Raw genomic sequence first — 22,624 nt, 5'->3', positions numbered from 1 at the left:
GAAAAATTTTAAACCTTTGAATATAAAGACATTCTTATGGGGTTATATTTTCTATAAATTATTTACCCAGGTTTTCAGACATCAGAAATGATGTCTGTGACATCTCTTACTATAATACAATTCAGTGGTAGGGATTCATAACAATGGCAGCGATTATTATTGCTACCACTATTTAAAGACAATCTCTTCTATTCCAAGCAATCTTAGTTATAGTTACTTGAGAAAGTTTCACATGCTTTTGAATGTAAATCTAATATGTTTTGTTTCTTACTTTGGGCATAGATTACTTTGGCAGGAAGTACATGTTTCTTTTATCTTCCTGCCCTTCCTACCCCCAAAGACATTATTATTGCTGCTAGACATTATCATTGTGAATCTGTGTCACCTTTATACTGCAGATTATGCATTACCAGGTATTAATGTAATCAGAGATATTATGAGGAATTAGTCATGGTAGTTGTCCTGGAGCTTCATCATGTCTTTCCATGATTCTTGCACATGAGTTTCGAGGTATTGTGTCACTCGAGTGGCCTGGTCAGGGACGGGACCTTCTAGGGTTTCCTAGGACAAGTGCATGCGTGGCTTGGGGGCTCTGGGGAGAACTCATGTGGCAGACTCTTAGAGGATACAATGGAAAATGATAGCGTTGCTCCTACTCAGAAGATATTTAGGAGGAAAATGCTAAGCCAAGAGGAGAAATTGACCAATTCCAATTGATTTGAAGGAAATAATTCAGATAGTATATGAAGTAATCACTAGGCTTTGAATTTCTAATAGTTACTCAAATGAATGATTTAGAAGTATAATTATGGCCCCAGATTGAAATGTAATCAAATTTGTTTAGATGTTCTTCAGTTGCATATTTAACTTGTGTGGGTGTGTATGTGTGAGTGAGTGTATGAGAGTGAGTGTGTGTGTGTGTGTGTGTGTGTGTGTGTGATCTGAGGTTCGAACTGGAGGCCTCATACTTCCCAGGCAGATGTTCTACCACTAAGCCATGGCTCCAGTTCCTTTAACTTAAAAGACTTGGTAAAACTTACTTTTCATAACAATTCATGTTGTGTAAGTTTTTATGATTCTATTTTTGGATAAAAGTATTTTCATACCTCATTAAATGCTTTACAAATATTCTTGATAATTCCTATTTGACACTTGGCTATGCACAGGGGTTCTCAGATGTGCTGGGAGTCACCTACAGAAGATGATCATCTTCACGTGGCACACTGGGGTAAATTCTGAGGGGCTTAGGGATACACTTTATATGGGCTGTGGTGAAAGTAATCATCATGTTTCTTTATATTATATAATTATAAGAAGATTGCCAAGTGAAAAGATAATATTCAATTTACATAAAATTTTCAAATAAAATATTTTTAAAATTCCAAAAAAAAGAGATGAATACTTCCTTGAAACAAAATTTCTAAGGACAGTTTCATTTTCTTCATGTGTGTGTTTATTTGATTTACATTTCTCTTTCACAGCATAATGAAATTCTACTCTTGTACCCATTTGGAGAGGATGGTGGGGGATGAAATTAAGCAACTATTGGTAAGTATCTACAACGACGACTAGAGTTTACTTCACTGCAGTGTTCATTATAATTGAATGATGATAATTAATATCAATTTCATACAGACTAGTGAAGGAATGATTTCCTAACTCCTCATCATTGGGAATGCATTCTGTGTAACTTATCTTTAGGTGATAGGTGGGTGATGTAAAAGGGCTGCCCTGAGTATTGAGAATGACATAGATGCACGCACTCTCTATGATTTGGAAGGCAGGTGGCTTGCAGGTTTGCAAGTGTTGTGGTTAAAAATGTCCTGTGCTCTTCCCCTTCCACCGTCGGGTTTCTTGGGAGCATCGAGGGATACCCCTGGGTGGCTGGGTGGGTGAGGGCACTGACAGATACTATTTGTATTTCTAAAAGAGACTCAGACTTCTTGCTTATTCTGATTATAGGCTTCACCTTGTTCTTCTTAGCCCTACAAAAAAAAGGAAATCAAATTAGGTTAAAGATAATGAAGCAGACTTTAAGGGACACATTTTGTACTTGCTTTTCCTAGGCTTGATAGGTATATTTATACTTTTATTTCTCATTAAATGAAAAATTTTGCTCTTGAGATAAAGAATTAATGTGTACAATCTGAATTTGACTTCAAATTGTGATAACTATAACTCGAATTACAAAAAAATGAAACATTTCTCTACTTTGTTTAATTGTTTGATCTTTATAAAATAAGTAGTGGCATGAACAAGTATACTTTTCATCCTTTATCATCTTGCTTTGATAAAACTTTGGAATAACATGATTTTATATAATCATTTATGTTTACATTTTACATTAGAGGTGAGTTTTTTAAAAAACCATATTTTCCTTCATGTTGCCCTAGATTTTCTGTACATGGTTAGAGAATATGTTCAAAATACAGTTGCAATATCTACCTATTATCTACTATGTATACAATATATGTATGTATATGGATTCGAGTATGTAATTGTCGTGTGTGTGTGTAGTTCAAATTTAGGATCTTGGGAGCTATCCCTAAGCTTTTTGCTCAAAGCTAGCCCTCTCCCACAGCTCTATTTCTGGATTTTTGGTGGTTAATTGGAGATAAGAGACTCAAGGGCTTTCTTGTCCAGGCTAGCTTTGAATGGTGATACTCAGATCTCAGCCTCCTGGATAGCTAGATTAGGCTTGAGACACCAGTGCCCAGCTGAAATTGTCTTTTTCTGTTCATCAGCTGGTTAGAACTGACCCTCCCCCCTCTACTTTCTAAAAAGGCATAATTGTGCCAACGGATTTTGAAAATAAACTGCCCGGTACATTATGTGATTCATGTAAGTATACCACCAGATGGATCCAAAAGATTGAGTCATATTGCCTAGCCTTCTGAATAGGCATATTGATCACATTATCTGCCAGCATTTTTGTATCCTTGCAAATGTTCTGCATTGAATTACCTGGTTATGCTTCATGAGATTTAAAAGTGTGTTTACTAATTTTCATGCTTCTTAAAAGCTGTTCAAATTCTTGCCTCTCATCTCCAGTTGAATAGTCAGATCAACCAAAAAGGTGACCTTTTAATTACAATATACCTTTTAAATAAAGGTATATTTACCTTTGTTAAAAAGTAAATTGTTATTGTAAAGGTGGTATCCAGCTATATAAGCCAGGTAAAGAGTACATTTCTTCCTGGACAGAGTCACCCTGTCTCTTACAGTTTTTCCTTCCCATTCCCATCCATAAGGTGTATATTTTGCTTTCAACATAGTTGTAAAGTATTTTTTCCAGTTCTGGGCTTTGAACTCAGGGCTGTAATGTATTTTTTGCCAGTTCTGGGCCTTGAACTCAGGGCCTGAGCACTGTCCTTGGGTTTTCTCAAGGATAACGCTCTACCACTTGAGCCATAGCACCACTTCTGGCTTTTTTCTATGTATGTGATACTGAGGAATCAAACATTAGTCTTTGTCCATGCTAGGCAAGCACTCTACCACTACGTCAAACTCCCAGCTGCAATATATATATATATATATTTTTTTTAATCAAAGAAACAATTCAAGTTGGGTGCCAGTGGCTCATGCCTGTAATCCTGGCTACTCATAAGGCTGAGATCAGAGAATAACCATTGAAATCCAGCCTGGGAATGAAAGTCCATAACACTATTATCTCTAACCCACAAAAAAGCTGGAAATGGCTCAAATAATAGAATGTCAACCTTGAGCCTAAACCTCAAACTCCCAGCTGTAATATATATATATATGTATATATATATGCATAAATTAACACTATAATAGAATGCCAACCTTGTGCCTAAAATTCAGGGATAGCATCCAGGCTCCCCTGAGTTCAAGTCCCAGGACTGGCAAAAGAGTAATAATAATAATAATTCAGATCATATGTAGAGGAGAAACACTTCATATAGGGGAATTTCTAATAGGAGGTATTTCTGGCGTCAATGCCTTTAGCTTTACAACAAAGTAGAATTTGAATAGTTCCCATTTGATTGACTTCTGTTGATCCACAGATTACTGTATTTAGTAGAGTTCCATTTCCATTTAAAACCAAAACCCAAATGTGTCTTATATTGTGTGTGAATTACAATTAAATAGGACAACCCAGGAAATGATATTGAATTTCCTGGCTTGAGATCTGTGGAAGTTGTTGATGAAAGCGACAGACAAGACTCATAATTTTGAAAATAATGGCTTCAACCTTCTATAAAAATGAATTATTGATAAGCAATTCCTCAGTCCAGATTTGACAGTTCGTTGACTGTGTGAACACACAAAAAATCAACCTTGAGCTTTGTGACTTTGGAATCACTGGCTTGATTTTATCCAGGGGTGACATTTTTTCAGCTATAGTCTTTTCATAAATGTTTTTGTTCAATGGCAACTACTTTGTACAACTACTTAAAGATGATGATGATGATGATGATGATGATGATGATGATGATGATGATAATAATGATAATAATAAAACAAAAGCATCCTGTACTTTCCAGCAGCATCTTCATGACCACAACCTGTGGCTGGGGCAGGCCTCACATGCGGTCTGGCCTGCGGTGGATGCTGGGTAAATGCTCCAGTAACTCTGTGAAGTCTTTCCTCAGCAGTAGCTGAGGTTCAGTATTGCAGGGCAAAGGCAGAGAGAAAGAAGGACCCGCCGCCTACAATTCTTACACTAGGAGAGTCAGATTCATGATTCTTAGCTCTGGATTCCTGATTTTGATAGTTTCTTCCCAAGAGAAGATATCAACAAGTAGCCAGCTGGCCTAGTGTGACCAAAAACCATTCCATGTGCTATTTTCACTAACCTTGATATGAGTGCCTGTGGTTTCCTTCAGATACATTGTCTTTCCTGCCTTCTAATACATAGCTCCTCTATCAGTTATAGCTTCATTTTTAAAGTCTGTATAAAAACCTTCTGCTCTGCCTCTGTAGACCTGGCAAACTCCTGTGTTCTGTCCTTGGTCCCTTTGTTTGTGTGTGAATACCCTTTTTGTCTGCTCTTCACTAGGCAGTGGAGTTCTGTAGCCAGGGCAACAAATGTTGGGTCATTGTGGTTAAGAGAGGAGTGCTGTGGTCCAGTGTTTTGTGAGATTTTTATTGGGTTTTTGCCTGTGATCTGTCTCGTAGGTAAACAATATTCACTGGTTAACAGGTTCTACTGGAGTTTTTGTTTCTCTGTCTAAGAAGTCTGGCTCCTTTTTCAAGTTACACTTGAACTGCAGAGTCTGGCTTTAAGTTTATTGGGGGATGCTTTCTTTTACCCTTCTTCCTATCACCCTGATCTGATTAGTGTGTCCACTGTGACACTCCGAGTATGCTTCCTAGTAACTTTTTTATTTTTGTTTTTTTTGGCCAGTGCTCTGGGTCTAAGCACTGTCCTTGGACTTTCTCAAGGCTCGAGCCACTTGAGCCTCAGCACCACTTCTGGCTTTATTCTATGTATGTGGTAGCAAGGAATTGAACCTGTGTCTTCCTGCATTCTAGGCAAGCACTCTACCACTAGGCCACACTCCGGCCCCTTCCTAGTAACTTTTTTTTTCATATCCTCTTATCCTGGTTTATTTTCTTAACTTGAGAATGGGCATCTAATTTTTAATCATCAAGGTACATTTTAAAAACATTTATTGTTGGGGTAATGTATAGAGGGGTTACAGTTACATTCGTCAGGTCGTGGGTGCATTTCTTCTCACACATTGATACTCCTTCTTATGTTTTTGTCCCTGTTTCCCACTCCCCTCTCATCAAGGTACATATTAAAAGAGAAAAACTTTAGATCATTGGTGAAGATAATTCTCTAGCAAAGGATTTTTTTTCCCTCTCATATGAGACAATGGACTTGTCAGAGTGGTTTGGTTTCTTGTAACAGTTTTCAACTTCATTCCCTTTTGCTCAAAGTTTTATGCAATGGCAGTCTGGTAATTTTATATTTCATTGTGTATTATTGGATTTACTTTTAGCCTCCCTCAACATATACAATAACTTGAGAGTAAACTTCTGGGCTGAGTTGCATGTTGGGATGAATGTCAATCAATATGCCATTCTGGAATGAGCATGTGGATTTAATCATGTAATTCTGAAAATTAGGACGGGGAAGAGCGAGCCCGGACCTTGCTTCTCGGCCGAGCATAGGCGCAACCAGGATGACGACGTCGGGCACCCTGTTCCCGAGCCTGGTGCCAGGCTCTCGCGGGTCCTCCAGCAAGTACCTCGTGGAGTTCTGGGCAGGGAAGATGACCCTGAAGGGGACCACGGTGACCCCGGACAAGCGGACAGGGCTCCTGTCCATCCAGCAGACAGACGACTCGCTCCTCCACTTCTGCTGGAAGGACAGGACGCCGGGGACCGTGGAGGACGACCTGATCATCTTCCCTGACGACTGCGAGTTCAAGTGGGTGGCCCAGTGCCCCAGTGGGAGGGTCTACGTGCTCAGGATCAAAGCTGGGTCCAAAAGGCTCTTCTTCTGGATGCAGGAGCCCAAGACTGACCAGGACGAGGAGCACTGCCGGAAAGTCATTGAGTATCTGAATAACCCCCGATCCTGGGGCACTGGGGGCCAGCGGGAGCGGTGGCCACGAGCTCTCGGCCCTGGGTGGTGAGGGTGGCCTGCAGAGCCTGCTGGAAACATGAGTCACCGCCAACTCCTGCAGCGCATCCGACCGGCTAGCCTTGGAGGACTGGGTGGGCTCAGGGCCCTCACAGGGCCGGGCCTGGCCAGTCTTGTAGGTAGCGGCGGGCCTCCAGCGAGCAGTTCTTCCTCCAGCTCCGGAGCCAGTCGGCAGCTGTCACCCCATCCTCCACCACCTCCTCTGCCCGTGCCCCCCCAGCCCCTTCTGCCCCAGCTGCTGCCTCGGCCACCCGCCGGAGCCCCGCGCCCAGTTCAAGTAATGGAACGGGTAAGGCAGCCAGTCCGACCCAGCCCATCCAGCTGAGCGACCTGCAGAGCGTTTTGGCTACCACGAACGTGCCAGCCGGGCCAGCTGGCGGCCAGCAAGTGGACCTGGCCAGCGTGCTGACCCCAGAGATCATGGCCCCCATTCTGGCCAACGCCGATGTCCAGGAGCGCCTCCTGCCCTACTTATCCTCAGGTGAGTCGCTGCCCCAGACCGCGGACGAGATCCAGAACACCTGACCTCGCCCCAGTTCCAGCAGGCCCTGGGAACGTTCAGTGCAGCCTTGGCCTTGGGGCAGCTGGGCCCCCTCATGGGCCAGTTTGGCCTGCCCGCGGAGGCCTTGAAGGCCGCCAACAAGGGCTATGTGGAAGCATTTGCCAAAGCTATGCAGAACAATGCCAAATCTGAGCAGAAGGAGGGCGACGCAAAAGACAAGAAAGATGAAGAGGAAGACATGAGTCTAGATTAAGTTATTTACTGTCTTTTAAGGAATTTGAATTCTTAGTCACGTGACTCTTGTAGTGGCATTTGTGATGTATTGCATACCTTTTCCTGTTCCAACTCACCAATAAAAGTCCTTTCTTTTACCTGAAAAAAAAAGAAATAAAATTAGGACAAATACAAGAATGTAAATTGTTATATCTTAACTGAATAGAAATAGAACTAGCAAAAATCAGGATGTGGACAAGAGAAATGATATAATGCTAATAACCTCCTATGTTAAAGTAAAAGAGAGACTTTATATGATACCAGGTTGAATGATCTAGTTAATAAACTCCAAGAGTACCAACTTTTATTAGATTTTAGAATTCCTTTCATTAACCTTATAGGAATGTATTAAAAATCCTACCTTGTAAAATGCTTTAGGTAATGATTAGCAATCTCTTTCATTCTGCTTGATGTTTTAATGAAAAATAAACACAGAATCACGTGTATTTGTTTATTTATTTGTATTTATGTATTTGTGTATTTATTTATTTATTGCTTATTTTCTCATCAGTCATGGGTCTTGAATTCAAGGTCTGGGTACCGTCCCTGGGCTTCCTTTGCTCAAGGCTCCTAGTCTACCACTTGAGCCACAGTGCCATTTTTGGCCTTTTCTGAGTATTTGATTGGAGGTCAGAGTCCCCTGAACTTTCCTGCCTGGGATGGCTGTAAACCGAATCCTAAGAGTGGACTAGCTGGTGTTACAGGCATGAGACACCAGCACCAGGCTGTGTCTTTTTTTTTCTTTTTTTGGCCAGTCCAGGGATTGAACTCATGACCTGATCATTGTCCTTGGACTTTCTCAAGGCTAGGGCTCTACCACATGAGCCTCAGCACCAATTCTGGCTTTTTTCTACGTATGTGGTACTGAGGTCTTCGTGCATGCTAGGCAAGCACTCTACCACTAGGCCAAACTCTTGGCCCCTTTACTGTGTCTTTTAATCTGTGATCATCAGGCATACCACATTCTTCTTTCATTTTTTGTTCACTGAACATGACCAGGAAGATGCTTAATGAATGTGAAGAACCAATGCAATATTTCCACTGAGAAAAAGAAGTCTTTTCATTATTAACTTGGCCATAAGTGGTTCATAGATACGTAGTAAACAATGTAAAAAAGGACTTAAGGCTATAGTGCTTTGTGAAGTCATTTATTGATTTATCTTTGTGTGAGTGTTGGGGCTTAAATTCAGGGCCTGGGTGCTGTCCTTTGGCTTTCCTCAAGGCCAGCACTCTACCACTTGAATCATAGTACCACTTTGGTCTTTTCTATGCATGTGGTAGTGAGGAATCAAACCCAGAGATTCGTACATGCTAGGCATGCACTCTACCACAAGGCCATGCTCCTGGCCCAGTTTTTAAAGCAAGGTGCAACTGAGTGGTAGATTGTCTTTCAATACATATGTACACCACATATGTACACCACATATGTACACACACATACATGTATATATAAATAAGTTGGCTGTACTAGACTTTGAACTTCAAGTTTAATTGCCTACCAGGCATGCTTTCTATTACTGAGCCACTTCCCCAGGCATTTGTTTCACTAGTCATTTTTTTTTAATCTGGGTCAGACCATGACTACCTGTTTTAGTTTTTCCATTGTAACTGGCATAAGAATCTCAGGCCAGTGGCCTACCTGACCTTTCTGTTGATTTTAGGGAATTTTTGTGGCTAGAGTGTCCTAGAATCACAAATCTCTCCATCTTAGCCTCGTGTGCTAAGATGATAGGCAGAAGTCTCCATAGTCAGCTATGTATTAAATAAGAGGTCTCATAAACCTACATACTCAGAATAGCTGCAAGCTACCATTCTCCCAAAGTCCACCTCCCAGGTAGCTAGCAATACAGTCATTATAATGCCTCAATTCAGCTGATTTTAACTTAACTGAGTAACTAGTGCTTCACTCCACACATGACCCTTGCATGGAGAGTCACTGCTCTTGCACCCTCTTACAGGAATGCTCTAATTGAGTCATTTGTGAATCAACACGGTTGCCATCCCTCCACATGTCTTCATCATGTCATTTCCCTATGCACAGATGGCTTCTTTCTGCAAATTACTGTCACTTTTTGCCTGTGGACATTTTTTTTACCTATAGTAGCATGCTCAGCCTATGTAAGGGGCAATCTGGAAGTCCCTTAGGCATTAATGCTCCAGGACAGCCCTTAAATAATAATGAATATGAGCTAGTGCATAAAATATCCCAGCTTCCTTACTCCTCTAATGGATCAACTCTGAGATATGTCCCAGAACCTTCTAGCACTGGTCCCTGGAGGAAGAGCATTTCTCTCTCTCTCTCTCTCCCTCTCTCTCTCTCTCTCTCTCTCTCTCTCTCTCTCTCTCTCTCTCTCTCTCTTCCCTCCCTCTCTTCCTCTCTCTCTCTCTCTCTCTCTCTCTCTCTCTCTCTCTCTCTCTCTCTCTCTCTCATTTCCTTCATTTACCTCCCATTCTTGGAAGGACCTATTTTAGTCCAGTTCTTACATCTGAATCTATTTCTCCATGGATAAAACTGAAGGCAGGGCTAGGAGTTTGGCCTACTGGTAGAGTGCTTGCCTTGCCTAAGCATGCAGGAAGACCAGGGCTCGATTCCTTAGTACCTCATACATACAGAAAAGCGGGAAGTGGTGCTGTGTCTCAAGTGGTAGAGCTGTAGCCTTGAGAAAGCCCAAGGACAGTGCCCAGGCCTGCCGCACAACCCAGAGAAGTGAAGGCAGTAGCTTGTCACATTTTGTGTCAAGGAAAACTGATATGACTGCATCTGTTTCAGGGAAATTGGATAAGCTTTTGTTCAGAGTCCATCTGCCTGAGTTAAATACTGAGCAGGAGCTGGTGTTTTTCAGAGTAAACCCAAAGTGATAGATGGAAAATTGTTTAAGCAGTCTTATGTGTATTTAAAGTTTGTTATAAATATCTTTAATAACTTGAGATTATTTTATTTTGGTTCTGTTGTTCTAAGCTGTCTAATTTATAGCCACTGGTTTCACATAAACATCAAATAGACACTGGAGGCTGTTATAGTAAAAGAAAAAGGCAGGGAGACTGCCACTGGGCCTTATAACATAGGAATCTAAAGAACTGCAGTTTTAATGTATAGGAAACAACGTGTGTGTGTGTGTGTGTGTGTGTGTGTGTGTGTGTGTGTGTGTGTGTGTGTGTGTGTCTTGGTCCTGGGTTGACCTCAAGGTCTAGGTGCCTTCTTGAGCTTTTAATTTTCTTCTCAAGGCTAATGCTTTAGAACTAGCCACACCTTGAGCCATATCTGGCTCCACTTCTGGCTTTTTGGTGTTTAATTGCAGATAAGCGTTTCATGGACTGCCAGGTGCTACTGGCTCATGGCCTGTCATTCTAGCTACTCAGGATGCTGAGATCTGAGGCTCACAGTTCAAAGCCAGTTAGGGCAGAAAAGTCTATGCCACTCTTCTCTCCAATACAATATTCAAAAGAAGCCAGAAGTGGTGCTGTAGTTCAAATGTTAGAGTGTTAGCTTTGAGCAAAAGAAGCTCAGATACAGAGAGTAGGCCATGAGTTCAAGCCCCTGGACTAGCACAAAAACTAAAAACAAGTCTCATTTACTTGCTTGCAGAGACTAATTTCAAACTGCAATCCTCAGATCTCAGTTCAAGCCCCAGGCCTGGCAAAAAAAAATAAAAAGAAAAGAAAAAATCTTCTAAATGATAGAAAAAAGAATTCAAGTCAGCTGTAGATTTTCAGGTGTCTAGTACAGTAGGCCATGTGACTAAGTTCACTTTTCAGTACCATAAGCTTCAGTAAAAATCGACCAGAAAAGGCATACAATTCAAGCAGAGTATGTGGCTCAAAGTTTAAAAAATTAAGGTTTTGCAAAAGCCATATAATGAATGATTGTTGTCCTTAATGTGCTATGTTGTCTCTCATCTCCTTTGCTGTCCCTTGGTTATCTCATATTGGTATAGTATCTCACTTTGTTATCTGATATATTGAATTTATTTGTATTTGGATATTTGAAATTTGATAGGGAAGGGGGGAAAACCAAGACGGGTGGGGGGTGTGGGGGGGAGGGAAATGGGTACCAAGACATGTGAAAGGGTATCAATGTATGTGAATTAATGCACCTTCTATCTGGCAAATATCATGTAACCCTTTTACTAATTACAATAAAAAAAAAGAAATTAAGGTTTTGGGTTCCCAAATGAAAGCTTCATTTCACCAACAATCTACTTCTCATCATCCAAGCTCCCACTTTGCTACTTGTCCAAATATGCCACCCAAACCATCCACAGACAGACGGCCCCCGCCACCTCAAGTAATGCCACCACTATTACCTATGGGTACGAGCACCTGGGCCTGATTTCCTGTCACAATGCATCACAACCCAGCTTGTAGAGAACAAGGGGCCTCTGCTGGATCTTAGCCCCATCTGCTTCATGCTTCCTAGTTAGCCCATCTGCAGTTTCTACATCCACACACCACAGTATTTCTTCTCAACCAAAGATAGCAATCTAATGACATGGCAAGACTCTTCCCTGATCTGGTAGAGGAAGATCTGTTTTGAAGGATAAAATATCACTGGGTAGCTTCAATGATTAGAACAGAAGTGTTGCAACTGTCTTTCTCATCCCACCTTTCCAGATGAACAGAGCACAATTAAGACAATTACTGAGCTTATAGGACACCCAGTCCCTTCCAAATGTGGTACAAGTATACAAGGAATTCGATTGGGGGGATTCAGGGAGGCTTTGAATCATTAAGGACAGGTCAGTGAGCCCTTCCTGTGGGCAGAGTCCATGCTCCTTCAGCTGCATGTGGTATACAGTTTAGACCTCTACCTTACAGGTAGAGCCTCCCTCAACCTACCCTACAAGCAAGTTTTCCTGTGTGTGTGCGTGTCTGTGTGTGTGTGTGTGTCTGTGTTTTGGGTCTCGTTGTGGGGCTTGAACTCAGGGTCTGGGCACTGTCCTGAGCTCTTTTGCTCAAGGCTTGTGCTCTATCACTTTGAACCACAGTTCCAACTCCAGTTTTCTAGTGGTTAATTGGAGATAAGGGTCTTATGGACTTTCTCATGTGGGTTGGCTTTGAACCATGATCCTCAGATGTCAGCCTCAGGAGAAATTGATGGCTGGTGACGTATTCCCTATATTAATTTCAATATGATGATAGATTTGCTTCTCCTTCAAACTTAAGATTCAGAGAGAGAGAGAAAGTTTAGCCAGAACTTTCTTATAAAGAAGAGCAACACTTTAGAAGAAGAAAAAATGGTGGTATTACAGATCGTGTTTTAAATTGTGACAATGAATTTGCCTATTCTCATAAAATTCCCCTGTAGTTATACAAGAGAGAGTGATTTTTAATAGTCTAGTTCTGAGCGGGGTATGGTGGTACATTTTAATTGTCCCAGAAACCTTGGAAACCTGAGATGGGAATATCAGTTGAGCCTAGCTGTTTCAAACAGTCTGGACAACACAGCCAGAGTGTAAAATACATGCACATACACACAACTGAGCCAGCAAGTGAGATATAGAGAGAGAGGGAGGAGATGGGGGAGACAAAATATCATAATTCTTACTGTATTTGTGGGCTGTCTTTTTGAGTTGTTCAAAGTCAACTATAGTCTTAAAATAGTAATAAAAACTCCAGAAAATTCATAAATTTTATTTCTTTATTTCTTTTTGTATGGTGCTGAGGATCAATTGTGGAGCCTGTAGATGCAAGGTGAATGCTCTCATGCTGAGTTATACATAATTGAAAGCTCCCATAATTTTTTTTCTATTTTTTGGCAGTCCTGGAGGTTAGGACTTGAGCCCTGACCTTGGACTTTTCTCAAGGCTAGAGCTCTACCATTTGAGCCTCAGCACCTCTTCCAGCTTTTTCCTATGTGTGTGGTACTGAGGAATCAAACACCGGTCTTCCTTCATGCTAGGCAAGCACTCTACCACTAGGCCCAATTCCCAGCCAAGTCATTTCATGTCTTGTTCGATGAATGAATATTCACTGAATGACTGTCCTACATAAAATATTGGAAAGAAGAAAAATGATGCAAGGCAGTGACTTCAGCATTACATATGCTTATGTTCTTGGTTTTGACTTTTTTTCATTTATTGAAACATTTGGATTGTATTGTTTGCTCTCTATGCGAACATAATAACTTTTAGTTAACCACAGTTTTAACTTTCCCATAAGCTGATTTTTATCGACTTAAGCACAACCTGTTGATAGGGAAAGTAAACCTTGGGTTCTAAGCATATGCCTGAGGAAAATGAAGCTACTTTATGCTTTCTGACTGTTTTATGTCTGTATCCAGCAAGGAAAGCCTTGACAGATCAATGTCAGTTCTGTTGCAGGCAGAGCACTTGTTTTAAGAGATGTGATAGCGATGGAGGAACATAAGACTTCAGTGAAATATTGACTTAGTTCAGCTTGTAGATGGAGTCTGGCTCTAGCAGTAAGTTGTTTACTGTGTACAGAATCTTAACACACAAACCTGTTCAGTAAGAAGTATTTAATGCTGCCAGCTTGGGATTTTTAAATAGTCTGGATCACAGCTTCTGAAGTACACGTGTTTGAAACCTGGGCTACTGCCTCAGAGGAGTATCCTGCCTTGGTTAGATATTCCTAAGTAGCCATGAATGTCTCATTCTGTGCCTGCTTATTTAGAATGCACATTGGTGACTTGATGGGTACATCACTGTAGCTGTTTGCATCTGCAGCATTTGCAGGTTAGAAATAACGTGAAGGGCCCCAGTAGGGGGGAAAAATCAGTGGCATAAGGCCAATTATCTTACTGACAGTCAGCAGATAAAACTCTAGACATGTGATTGCTTACAATCTAGTTGTAACTGAAGATAAAGACAATCTCAGTTCAGTCCTTCTCTGCAGTTCAAACTGCCCCAAAAGGCTTCAAAAAGACTCTTGTTATTTCTACCTGGACTCGTCCTTTAGAAAAATTCATGTTAAAAATCTGATCATTAATGTACATGTAATCAGGTTCAGATGAAGTTTTTATAGTTGTAACCAAGAAAAACACATTTCTCCTGGTGGTTTGAACGTAATAATAGTGTTACAAGTCAGATGATTCTAGTTTCTCCTATTTGTTTTAAAGACTCTTTGTGGGGGGCGGGGGTGGTTAACCCTAAGCAAGAGACATCAACTTTGGCAAGTGTGGCTTGTGGAAGAGCAGGTGGTGGTACAATCTGAGAGCACCGTCACTTGATGCCTGAACTCCAGCCAACTGTCGCTCTGACCCCCAGCAATAGCATAGGTGACCCATCACCAGCATTGGTGCAGAGCAGGGATTTCTGGCTTTGGTCAGCACCAAGGACAGCTGCGTGGCTGTCTTCCTTGACCACTTCCATCACACAGTGGTAGCAGCATTCGCTCTTTCAGAGTTCTAATCTGTCTTTTTACAGCTCCATTTCAGTAAGATGCCCTGTGATTTTAACACTAGTTTTTCCTTAAATGACCTGTTTAAAAGACTCGTTTTCTTTAGCAAATTAGCCATACTATTTTGTATCCCCCTTCCCTTGATTGTGGTTTGTGGGTGCAGCTTAATTGTTAGACTTTCATGGTCTGCTCAGTCCCTACACTGATACGCGCATGTCTTCATGTAGGAAGGTGCTCAGCTGTCAAGAATCTCCACAGATGCCACTGTCCTGTCAGAGTGTTTCTATAAAAGTACCAGGCATCTTCACTTTTGCTACCTTGATAGTAGCATTGGGCTATCATGTTATTTCAGAGAAATACATCAATTTATTAAAAAATACTTTTGTAAGAAAAAAAGTGCGTTTGATGATTCTGCTTATTTTTGTGCAGTGCCTCTTAAACATAGTGTGGTCAAATGTGGCAGTTTTGCAGCCGAATTTCCTTTTGAGGGTCTTTTCTTTTCCTTAACAAATGAAGGTCTTATTTAGTCTGCCTTTTATGCATGTTTACCTATGATTTCAACCAAGGGTCTTTTTATGAAGCATTGAGTACATTTCTGTGTCTTTTATGAATAATAAGGAAATATTAAAAGATACTAAGCATGAGGCATGCTGGAAAGATTTAATTCCTTTCCAATAACTGAATTAAAGGCTTCTGTGAAAAGCATTCAGGTTCAAGATCAAATTTAGCAAAGGCACGTTGTCAAACCCAGTGACTCAGGATCATATTTATATTTAAAAAAAGAGAGGAGTTTATGTTTTGTATGAACTCTGTACATCTCAGTTCTCTGAATTGTTTCACAGTTGATGTGGGCTTTCTGTGCAGAAATTAACTGGGGATTTATAAGTTTCTTTTCTCATTTCAAGGTTAAAGACAAGTGAGTCAATATGTATGATTTATGACTATTGACATTTAGTGGCTTAATAGAGAACAGCTAGATTTGTGAACCCCTAGACGGCTGCCCCAACTGGTGGTCCTTACGCTTGGGTTTGGTTATAAAGGGCAGAGCTTTTGGAAGGAACTCTGGGGCCTTATAGAAGCTATGTCATCGTCTGGCTATACATTTGTATTAGCATCATATGAATAGAAATGTCTTTTCTCCTTGTTCCAATTAGACTTTTTTTGTGAAAAGCATAGGGGTCAGAAATGAGGAACCAAATGGGAAAATCACTTCTTTTAACTCTTTGTAGCATGAAAATTATGTGGGAAGAATAAGGTGCCAGAGTTGTGAAGGAATCTATAGAGATATGTGCATAGGTGTGTGAGTGGGGGCGATTTCCTGCTCCATCCTCTGGGTTCAGTGCACACCTTTCTGGAGTCTAAGAGAGTTTCAGTTGTTTTTGTGCTTCACAAAAGTTACTGAGTTGGAGCTCCTGGGGACAGAGGAAGAATTTGACTATCGTTAAAAACCTTCAGGCTTTGGAATATCAAATGTATGTATTTGTTAGTTGTTTCTTTTAAAAATCAAAACATTAGCATATAAATGGGAGTAAAGTTGAGATACACGTCAGAATCCAATGTATTGCACTTTTCATAACGTGTGTTTTGGGTGACAGTGGATGGATTATGAATAACTATTCTGTTAGACAATGTTTCACAATGTGTTGGTGCAATAAATTAATTCAAGGTCAATATTGTTTGTCTATACATATCTTTTATCAGAACTCATACGAATTGAAGAATGAACTTAAGTTGATCTAAAGTCGTGTGATTGACATAATTGCACTTAAAAACAATTTAAATATCCCTGGGGATTAATGATTTATTAAATATAAGGTTGAAAACTTATCAGGTTATTTACAGACCAAAACTCAGCTTTGAACATTGACTATTTGGAAAAAAAAAAAGATTAACCAAGAAAGCAGGAAGCCAGTGGCTCACGCCTTCTAATCTTAGCTACTCAAAAGGCTGAGATCTGGGGCTCATGATTAGAAGGAAAGTCCATGAGACTCTTATCTCCAATTTACCACCAAACAGCCAAAAATGGACCTGTGGCTCAAATGCAAGAGGGCTACCTAGAGCAAAAATAGCTCAAGGATGGCGCCCAAGTCCTGATTTCAAGTCCTATGGATGGTGTGTGTCTCTTCAAGGCCCTGAAGAGAGCTCAAGGCCTTAGCAACTGCACACCCTCCTCACCCAAACCACAGAGAGAACAAACACAAAGTTGGAATTATTTTATTACGAGAATTTAGGAAAATAAAAATATTTCGGTTTTACTCAGAAGTTCAGTAACTTAAACTCAAGGACTTCAAAATTTTAGAACCCAAGATAGTCATGGCAACATAAAGCTCATGAGCTCATTCTGTGTCACGTGCACTTTTTTTAAACCATCGATGCCTATAGAGGCCTCGAGTTGGTTTAGTCAACGGAAGAAACATTTTTCCCCTAAACCTTCTATGTATTTTTCTCAAATTCCTAGAACACCAGAATACTGACTGACGATTGTGTCACAGCTTGTTCGTGGAAGATGACTCTGAATGTCACTCAACACCCTCCCCCCGTGGCCGGCCTGGACCGTCCCCAGGGCGCTCTGTGAATGCCCGGTGCCAGGGCAAGTCGAAGCCCCCGTTCAGGGAGGGCTGCCCACAGAACTGCGCGTCCGCTCCCCTCCCGGCGAGGCTGGTGCGACCCACAGTCCACGGGAAGCTCCAGGGCAGGGACAGGATCCCGGCCTCGGAAGGAGGCCAGACTCCAGCGCTTCTGGACGGAGACCAGGGAGTGCGGGGCCTGGAGCTCACAATCACCCCGCGGCCAAGGGGCGTGGGAGCCGGGCGCCCCGAGAGCCCCTGTGCTTCACAGGAGCCCTCGATTGCGGAGGGGCGGCGGAGTCCGCGCGGCCCGCTCCATCGCCACGGCAGCCCAGCCGGAAGGGCCCTCGCGGGCGCGCCCGGGCTCCGCGGGCCGAGAGGCGCCTCCCCCACCACACCCGCTCCCACGCCCCCTCAGTGACACCGCCTCGGGAGTCCGCCCCGGACCCTGCCGCCATGTTGGGTCGGCGAGTGACACCGCCTCGCAGTCGACGCCCGCGCTCAGCGGAGCAGGAGGCGGAAGGAAGAGCTGGAAGCGCGAGGGGGCCGAGGCCTGAAGGCGCTGGAGGCGGGCGGCACCGCAGGAGTCCTGGTGAGCAGACGTCTGGCGCAGGAAGCCGCAGACCCCGTCCCGTCCCTGCGGAGGACCCAAGGGGCGTGGCCCGGGAAGGGGCGTGGTCTGGGAGTCGCGGGGTGGGGGAGCCCCGGAATTCCCTCCTCCTGAAGTCAGGCGTCCCGGGCCGGCTCCGCAGTCGTCGCTGCAGCCTGCCGCCCCGCGCCTCGCGCCCCACGCCTAGGAGGTGGTCCGGGTGGAGGAGGGAGAGCGGGAGGGCTTCGGCGGGCGTCTGCTCCGCCCGCTGCCCCCTCTCCGTCCGGACCGGAGCCGCGGCCACAGCGACCCCTGCGAGCGCGGCCAGAGGGCAGGTAAGGACCCCGGCGCGGCCCGAGAGCCCCTGTGCTCCACACACGAGCCCTCGATTGCGGAGGGGCGGCGGAGTCCGCGCGGCCCGCTCCATCACCATGGAGGCCCGGTCGGCGGGGCCTTCGCGGGCGCGCCCGGGCTCCGCGGGCCGAGAGGCGCCTCCCCCACCACACCCGCTCCCACGCCCCCTCAGTGACACCGCCTCGCAGTCGACGCCCCGCGGAGCGGGAGGCCCAAGGAAGAGCTGGAAGCCCAGGGGGCCAAGGCCAGAAGGCGCTGGAGGCTTGCGGCACTGCAGGAGTCCCGGTGAGCCGGCTCCCAGAGCAGGTAGCCACAGACCCCGCCCCGCCCCCGCGGAGGGCGCAAGGGGCGTGGCCCGGGGAAGGGGCGTGGTCTGGGAGTCGCGGGGTGGGGGAGCCCGGGAATTCCCTCCTCCTGAAATCAGGCGTCCCGGGCCGGCTCCGCAGTCCTCCATGCAGTCTGCCGCCCCGCGCCCCACGCCTCGCGCCCCCAGGCCTAGGAGGCGGTCCGGGTGGAGGAGGGAGAGCGGGAGGGCCTCGGCGGGCGTCTGCTCCGCCCGCTGCCCCCTCTCCGTCAGGGCCGGAGCCGCGGCCACAGCGACCCGTGCCAGCCCGGCCAGAGGGCAGGTAAGGACCCCGGCGCGGCCCCGCCGGAGGGGACGGCCGACCCCGCTCCCGGAGGCGCTGGGCCCGGGCGCCCTGCTCCGGGAAGGCAACTCCGCCCCCGCTCTCCACCGGCCCGGAGTCGGGAAGTTGGGGAGAGACTTCTCCCCTCCCCGGCCCGGCGGGCGCGTGTCTTCTGCCCGCGCTCCCAGCTCGCCGTGGCCGCGGTCCCACCCCACCCCGGGCTTCCTGGTCCGTGCCGCGTCCTCCATGTGCCCACCCCGCCCCCGACGAAGTGTGCCTGTGGGTGGGGGAGGGAGGTTGGGTGGGCAATGTGTGGTGTGAGTGTGGGCGTTGAACCTTCATTCGGATCCCTGAGCCCGATCAGGGGTCGCGGGGAGCGGCTCCTTTCTGCCCTGGAGCGTGGACGGAGGTCCGCGGGCCGCCGGGCTCAGGGGGCCGTGGAGCCGGGCTGGGAGGACCTGGGCGCGGGGACGAGCGGGGGTGGGGGGAGCTCCGGGCGGCCCGGGTTGGATAGAAAACCGCCACCTGTGTCAAGTGTTCCTTTGTTTTGCCTGGGGGTGGGGAGATCCACCCTTCCGCGTCCACTCGAGGCACCGGGCCGCCCCGCCGCCTCCCCTTGCGTTCGGTGTCGGTCCACATGGGCTCCAGGAAATTTTGTGTTAAAAGTGTGTGTGTGTGTGTTTTCTTCTTGGTAATCGCTTCCAGCTTTTGCTTTATTGGGCAGAGGTGTTGTAAGGAGCTCCTGGAAAATCGTGTCTGGTGTGGAGGGATTGCTTTAGTGTGTGTGTTGTGAGTGGAGTGGACGCGGCGCAGTTCAGCCTGGGTTATTATCTCAAAATCCATGGAACCAGTCATGGAATGACATGCAGGCTGGTCACCTTGTAAGTGGCTCAGTGAAAAGTCTTCTGGTAGCACTGAAGCTAGCACATGCATGCTGTTTTAGTTCGTCTGCTGATGGGGAGGTTGTCATAGGTAATTTCAAGAATGTAGGCGGTGGTCATATAGACGTGCATGGTGGTGCTCCAAGTGTTTATACCATTCACTTCCTAAGAGTTAAATTACACACTTAGGAAAATACTGCTCAATGTGGGCACGTGACTGCATTTGCGAGAAAATACGTATTAAATCTAGGATATCAACCAACACAGTGCCTTGGCACACAGCAGACAGGAACCATTTTGATTGGAATAGATAATAAAGGAATGTCTTGAACTAGAAGCCAGGGTTCTTCTGTTCTTCACATACATTCGTACATTATACTTTGAGACAAAGTTACATTTCACCAAGGCCAAGTTTTTAAAAAAAATTATGTGCGAACCCTGCCATATCAACATTTAGTTTTATCAGAATTTTTAGACACTAGCTGAACCTCAGTGAAAAATTGATATGCTTGTTGAGGACACAGAGGGTCCTAAATTTAGAAAAAAAATAAAACCCCAACCAATTGGTTTTGGTCGCAATCTTAAACACAAGACTGTTCATATACATGTTTCCAGGATAAAAGATGAAAGGGCTCCTAAAATATGTACTTAGTTATAACTACCGTAATGTTATAATAGCTTTAATTTTCCAGTTAGTTTTGCTGCCTTCATAAACCACAAAATGGACTCCTTTCTGTTTGCCCGAAAGTGAATTTACAGCTTTTATCTGTCTTCCTGGGATAGGTGGAATTTGTCTTATGGTTAGAGTATATATAATATTAATACATTGTTGGGGGAAAATGTCTAGTTCAGGAATCCTGAAACTGAAAGAAAAATCAGTGTTTATATAAATGAATTTGTATCTTATTATATGTAGTAGTAAAAGAATAAATATACTAAAAGAAAAGCAGTGACTGAATAAGAAACTTATTACCAATCCAACTTGTTTATTCATAGTTCATTTTCGTGGATCTTAAGTTATACATACTTTTTGTATGAGTAATTTTTTTCCTTAAAAATATAATTAGCTCTTACGTTGGGCACTGGTGGTGTAAGCCTTTGGTCCTAGCTAGTCAGAAGGATGAGACCTGAGGATCAGAGTTCAAAGCCAGCCAAGGCAGGAAATTCTGAGCAGACTCTTAACTCCAGTTAACCAGTAAAAGCAAGAAGTGGAGGTATGGTTCAAAAGGTAGAACACTAGTCTTGAGTGAAAAAGCCAAGTGAGACCTTGCCCTGAATTCAAGCCCTAGCAAAAAAAAAAAACCCACACAAATATATTTAGGTCTTAATCTAGTCAATCAGTTCCGTGGTCATCCCTTATTAGTCCAGTTAAGAAAGAAGCCGGGGCCGGGAGTTTGGCCTAGTGGTTAAAGTGCTTACCTAGCACGCATGAAGACCCAGGTTCAATTCCTTGGTACCACATACATAGAAAAAAGCCGGAAGTGGTGCTGAGGCTCAAGGGGTAGAGCTCTAGCCTTGAGGAAGTCCAAGGACAGTGCTCAGGCCTTGAGCTCAAGCCCAGGACTGGCAAAAAAAAAAAGAAGCCTAGTAAAACATTTTGAAAAGCATTGTTAAGATTTGCTGTCTAGGAATATACATCTGTCTGTTAAGAGATACAATTTCAATGAAATTATGCCTTTATAAGTTAAATATTTGCTGTCTTGGAATGCAAACTTGGGTGGCAAGACTACATTAAGAAAAAAAATCTGCAGGAAACTTATTTCATTAAAAGATAGGTTAGGAAGGAGAAGGCTGTGATTGCTATCTTGTTTCTGAAGTGGCAGGGTGTTTTTTGTTTTTCCACCGTTTGTTTTTTAACCTAGTTGTGGTGCAGTGGAGTTGGCCTTTGTGTAATGCATTAAGCCGAATACCTCTTATGTGTGCTTTTGTGTATCTGGGCTTTATTTTAGGTGGAAGTTTTCTTTAAAGAATGTGTGTAATGTATATAAGATACTTGGATTAAGAACTAAGTGTTTGGTGATTGGATTTAGAACTTTGGTGGGGCTTTACTTTGCCTTAGGGGTAGACTTAAAAAAAATGGTTGGGGTGGGGTAATGTATTGAGGGGTTACAGTTACGCCCGGCAGGTAGTGGGTATATTACTTTTTGAATTTTGATACCTCTTCTCATACTTTTCTCCCTCTTTTGCTCCCCAACCCCCTCCAAGTCATCCTGTTTTTCCCCCTTTCTTTCCTATTTCAAATAAATGCATACAGTAACAACAGGTAGGGTTAGGTTTATTTAATCTTAATTTTTATATATCATTTAGTGTGTATAATTGCCTTGAAAATGCTATGTACTCACTTCCAAATGTATAATAATTAGAGAATTTCAGACAAGATATTTGCAATAAAGTTCTGGGTTCTTTTAGGATGATAATTCTTTGACTATTTTGAGAGTAGACACTAGGTTTACTTATTTTAAATGTATGTGAAAAATAAAATAAATACTGTTGTGTTGTCAAATACCCTGTTTTTCAGAAAACTGGTCAATATATCAACGAGGCATTTTGGCATCACGGGAGAAATTTTTTTTTACTTTGGTCCACTTTTAGTTTTCTAGAGCAGAATGCTTTTAGACCAATAAATCCAGCCTTACATTTGACATTTGACATTGATTGTTAGGAAATTCTGTGAAAAATAAGTTGTCATTACTTAAATTTTATGAAAGTGTATATCAGCGCAAGGAAGATATACATCTTCCTTCAAGGGATATGTTTCAGAAGGAAGCAAGTTAAGTCATCATATACAGTATACTATAGACATAGACATTTCAAATATACTATATTAGCCAACGTGAACATTTGCTAGTTAACT

The 22,624-nt window shown here is 43.7% G+C and overlaps 1 protein-coding gene and 1 pseudogene across 1 annotated transcript in view; both read left to right on the top strand.

The window, feature by feature from the left end:
* Nucleotides 1-832: 832 nt before the first annotated feature.
* Nucleotides 833-7,514, top strand: LOC150039800 (proteasomal ubiquitin receptor ADRM1 pseudogene; annotated as a pseudogene).
* Nucleotides 7,515-17,269: 9,755 nt separating this feature from the next.
* Nucleotides 17,270-22,624, top strand: part of LOC150039796 (uncharacterized) — an 89,894-nt gene continuing 84,539 nt past the window's right edge. The window contains exons 1-2 of the mRNA XM_090327593.1: nucleotides 17,270-17,912; nucleotides 18,051-18,244. Coding sequence (XP_090183719.1) covers nucleotides 17,270-17,912; nucleotides 18,051-18,244 — 837 coding nt within the window. The remainder of the gene's footprint in view (nucleotides 17,913-18,050; nucleotides 18,245-22,624) is intronic.

This window comes from Megascapheus bottae, unplaced genomic scaffold (assembly GCF_031878675.1).
Source record: "Megascapheus bottae isolate mThoBot1 unplaced genomic scaffold, mThoBot2.hap1 HAP1_SCAFFOLD_58, whole genome shotgun sequence".
In the NCBI taxonomy this organism is placed as follows: Eukaryota; Metazoa; Chordata; class Mammalia; order Rodentia; family Geomyidae; genus Megascapheus; species Megascapheus bottae.
Note: the sequence above shows the minus strand (reverse complement) of the source record. Positions and strands in the feature narration are given on the sequence as shown.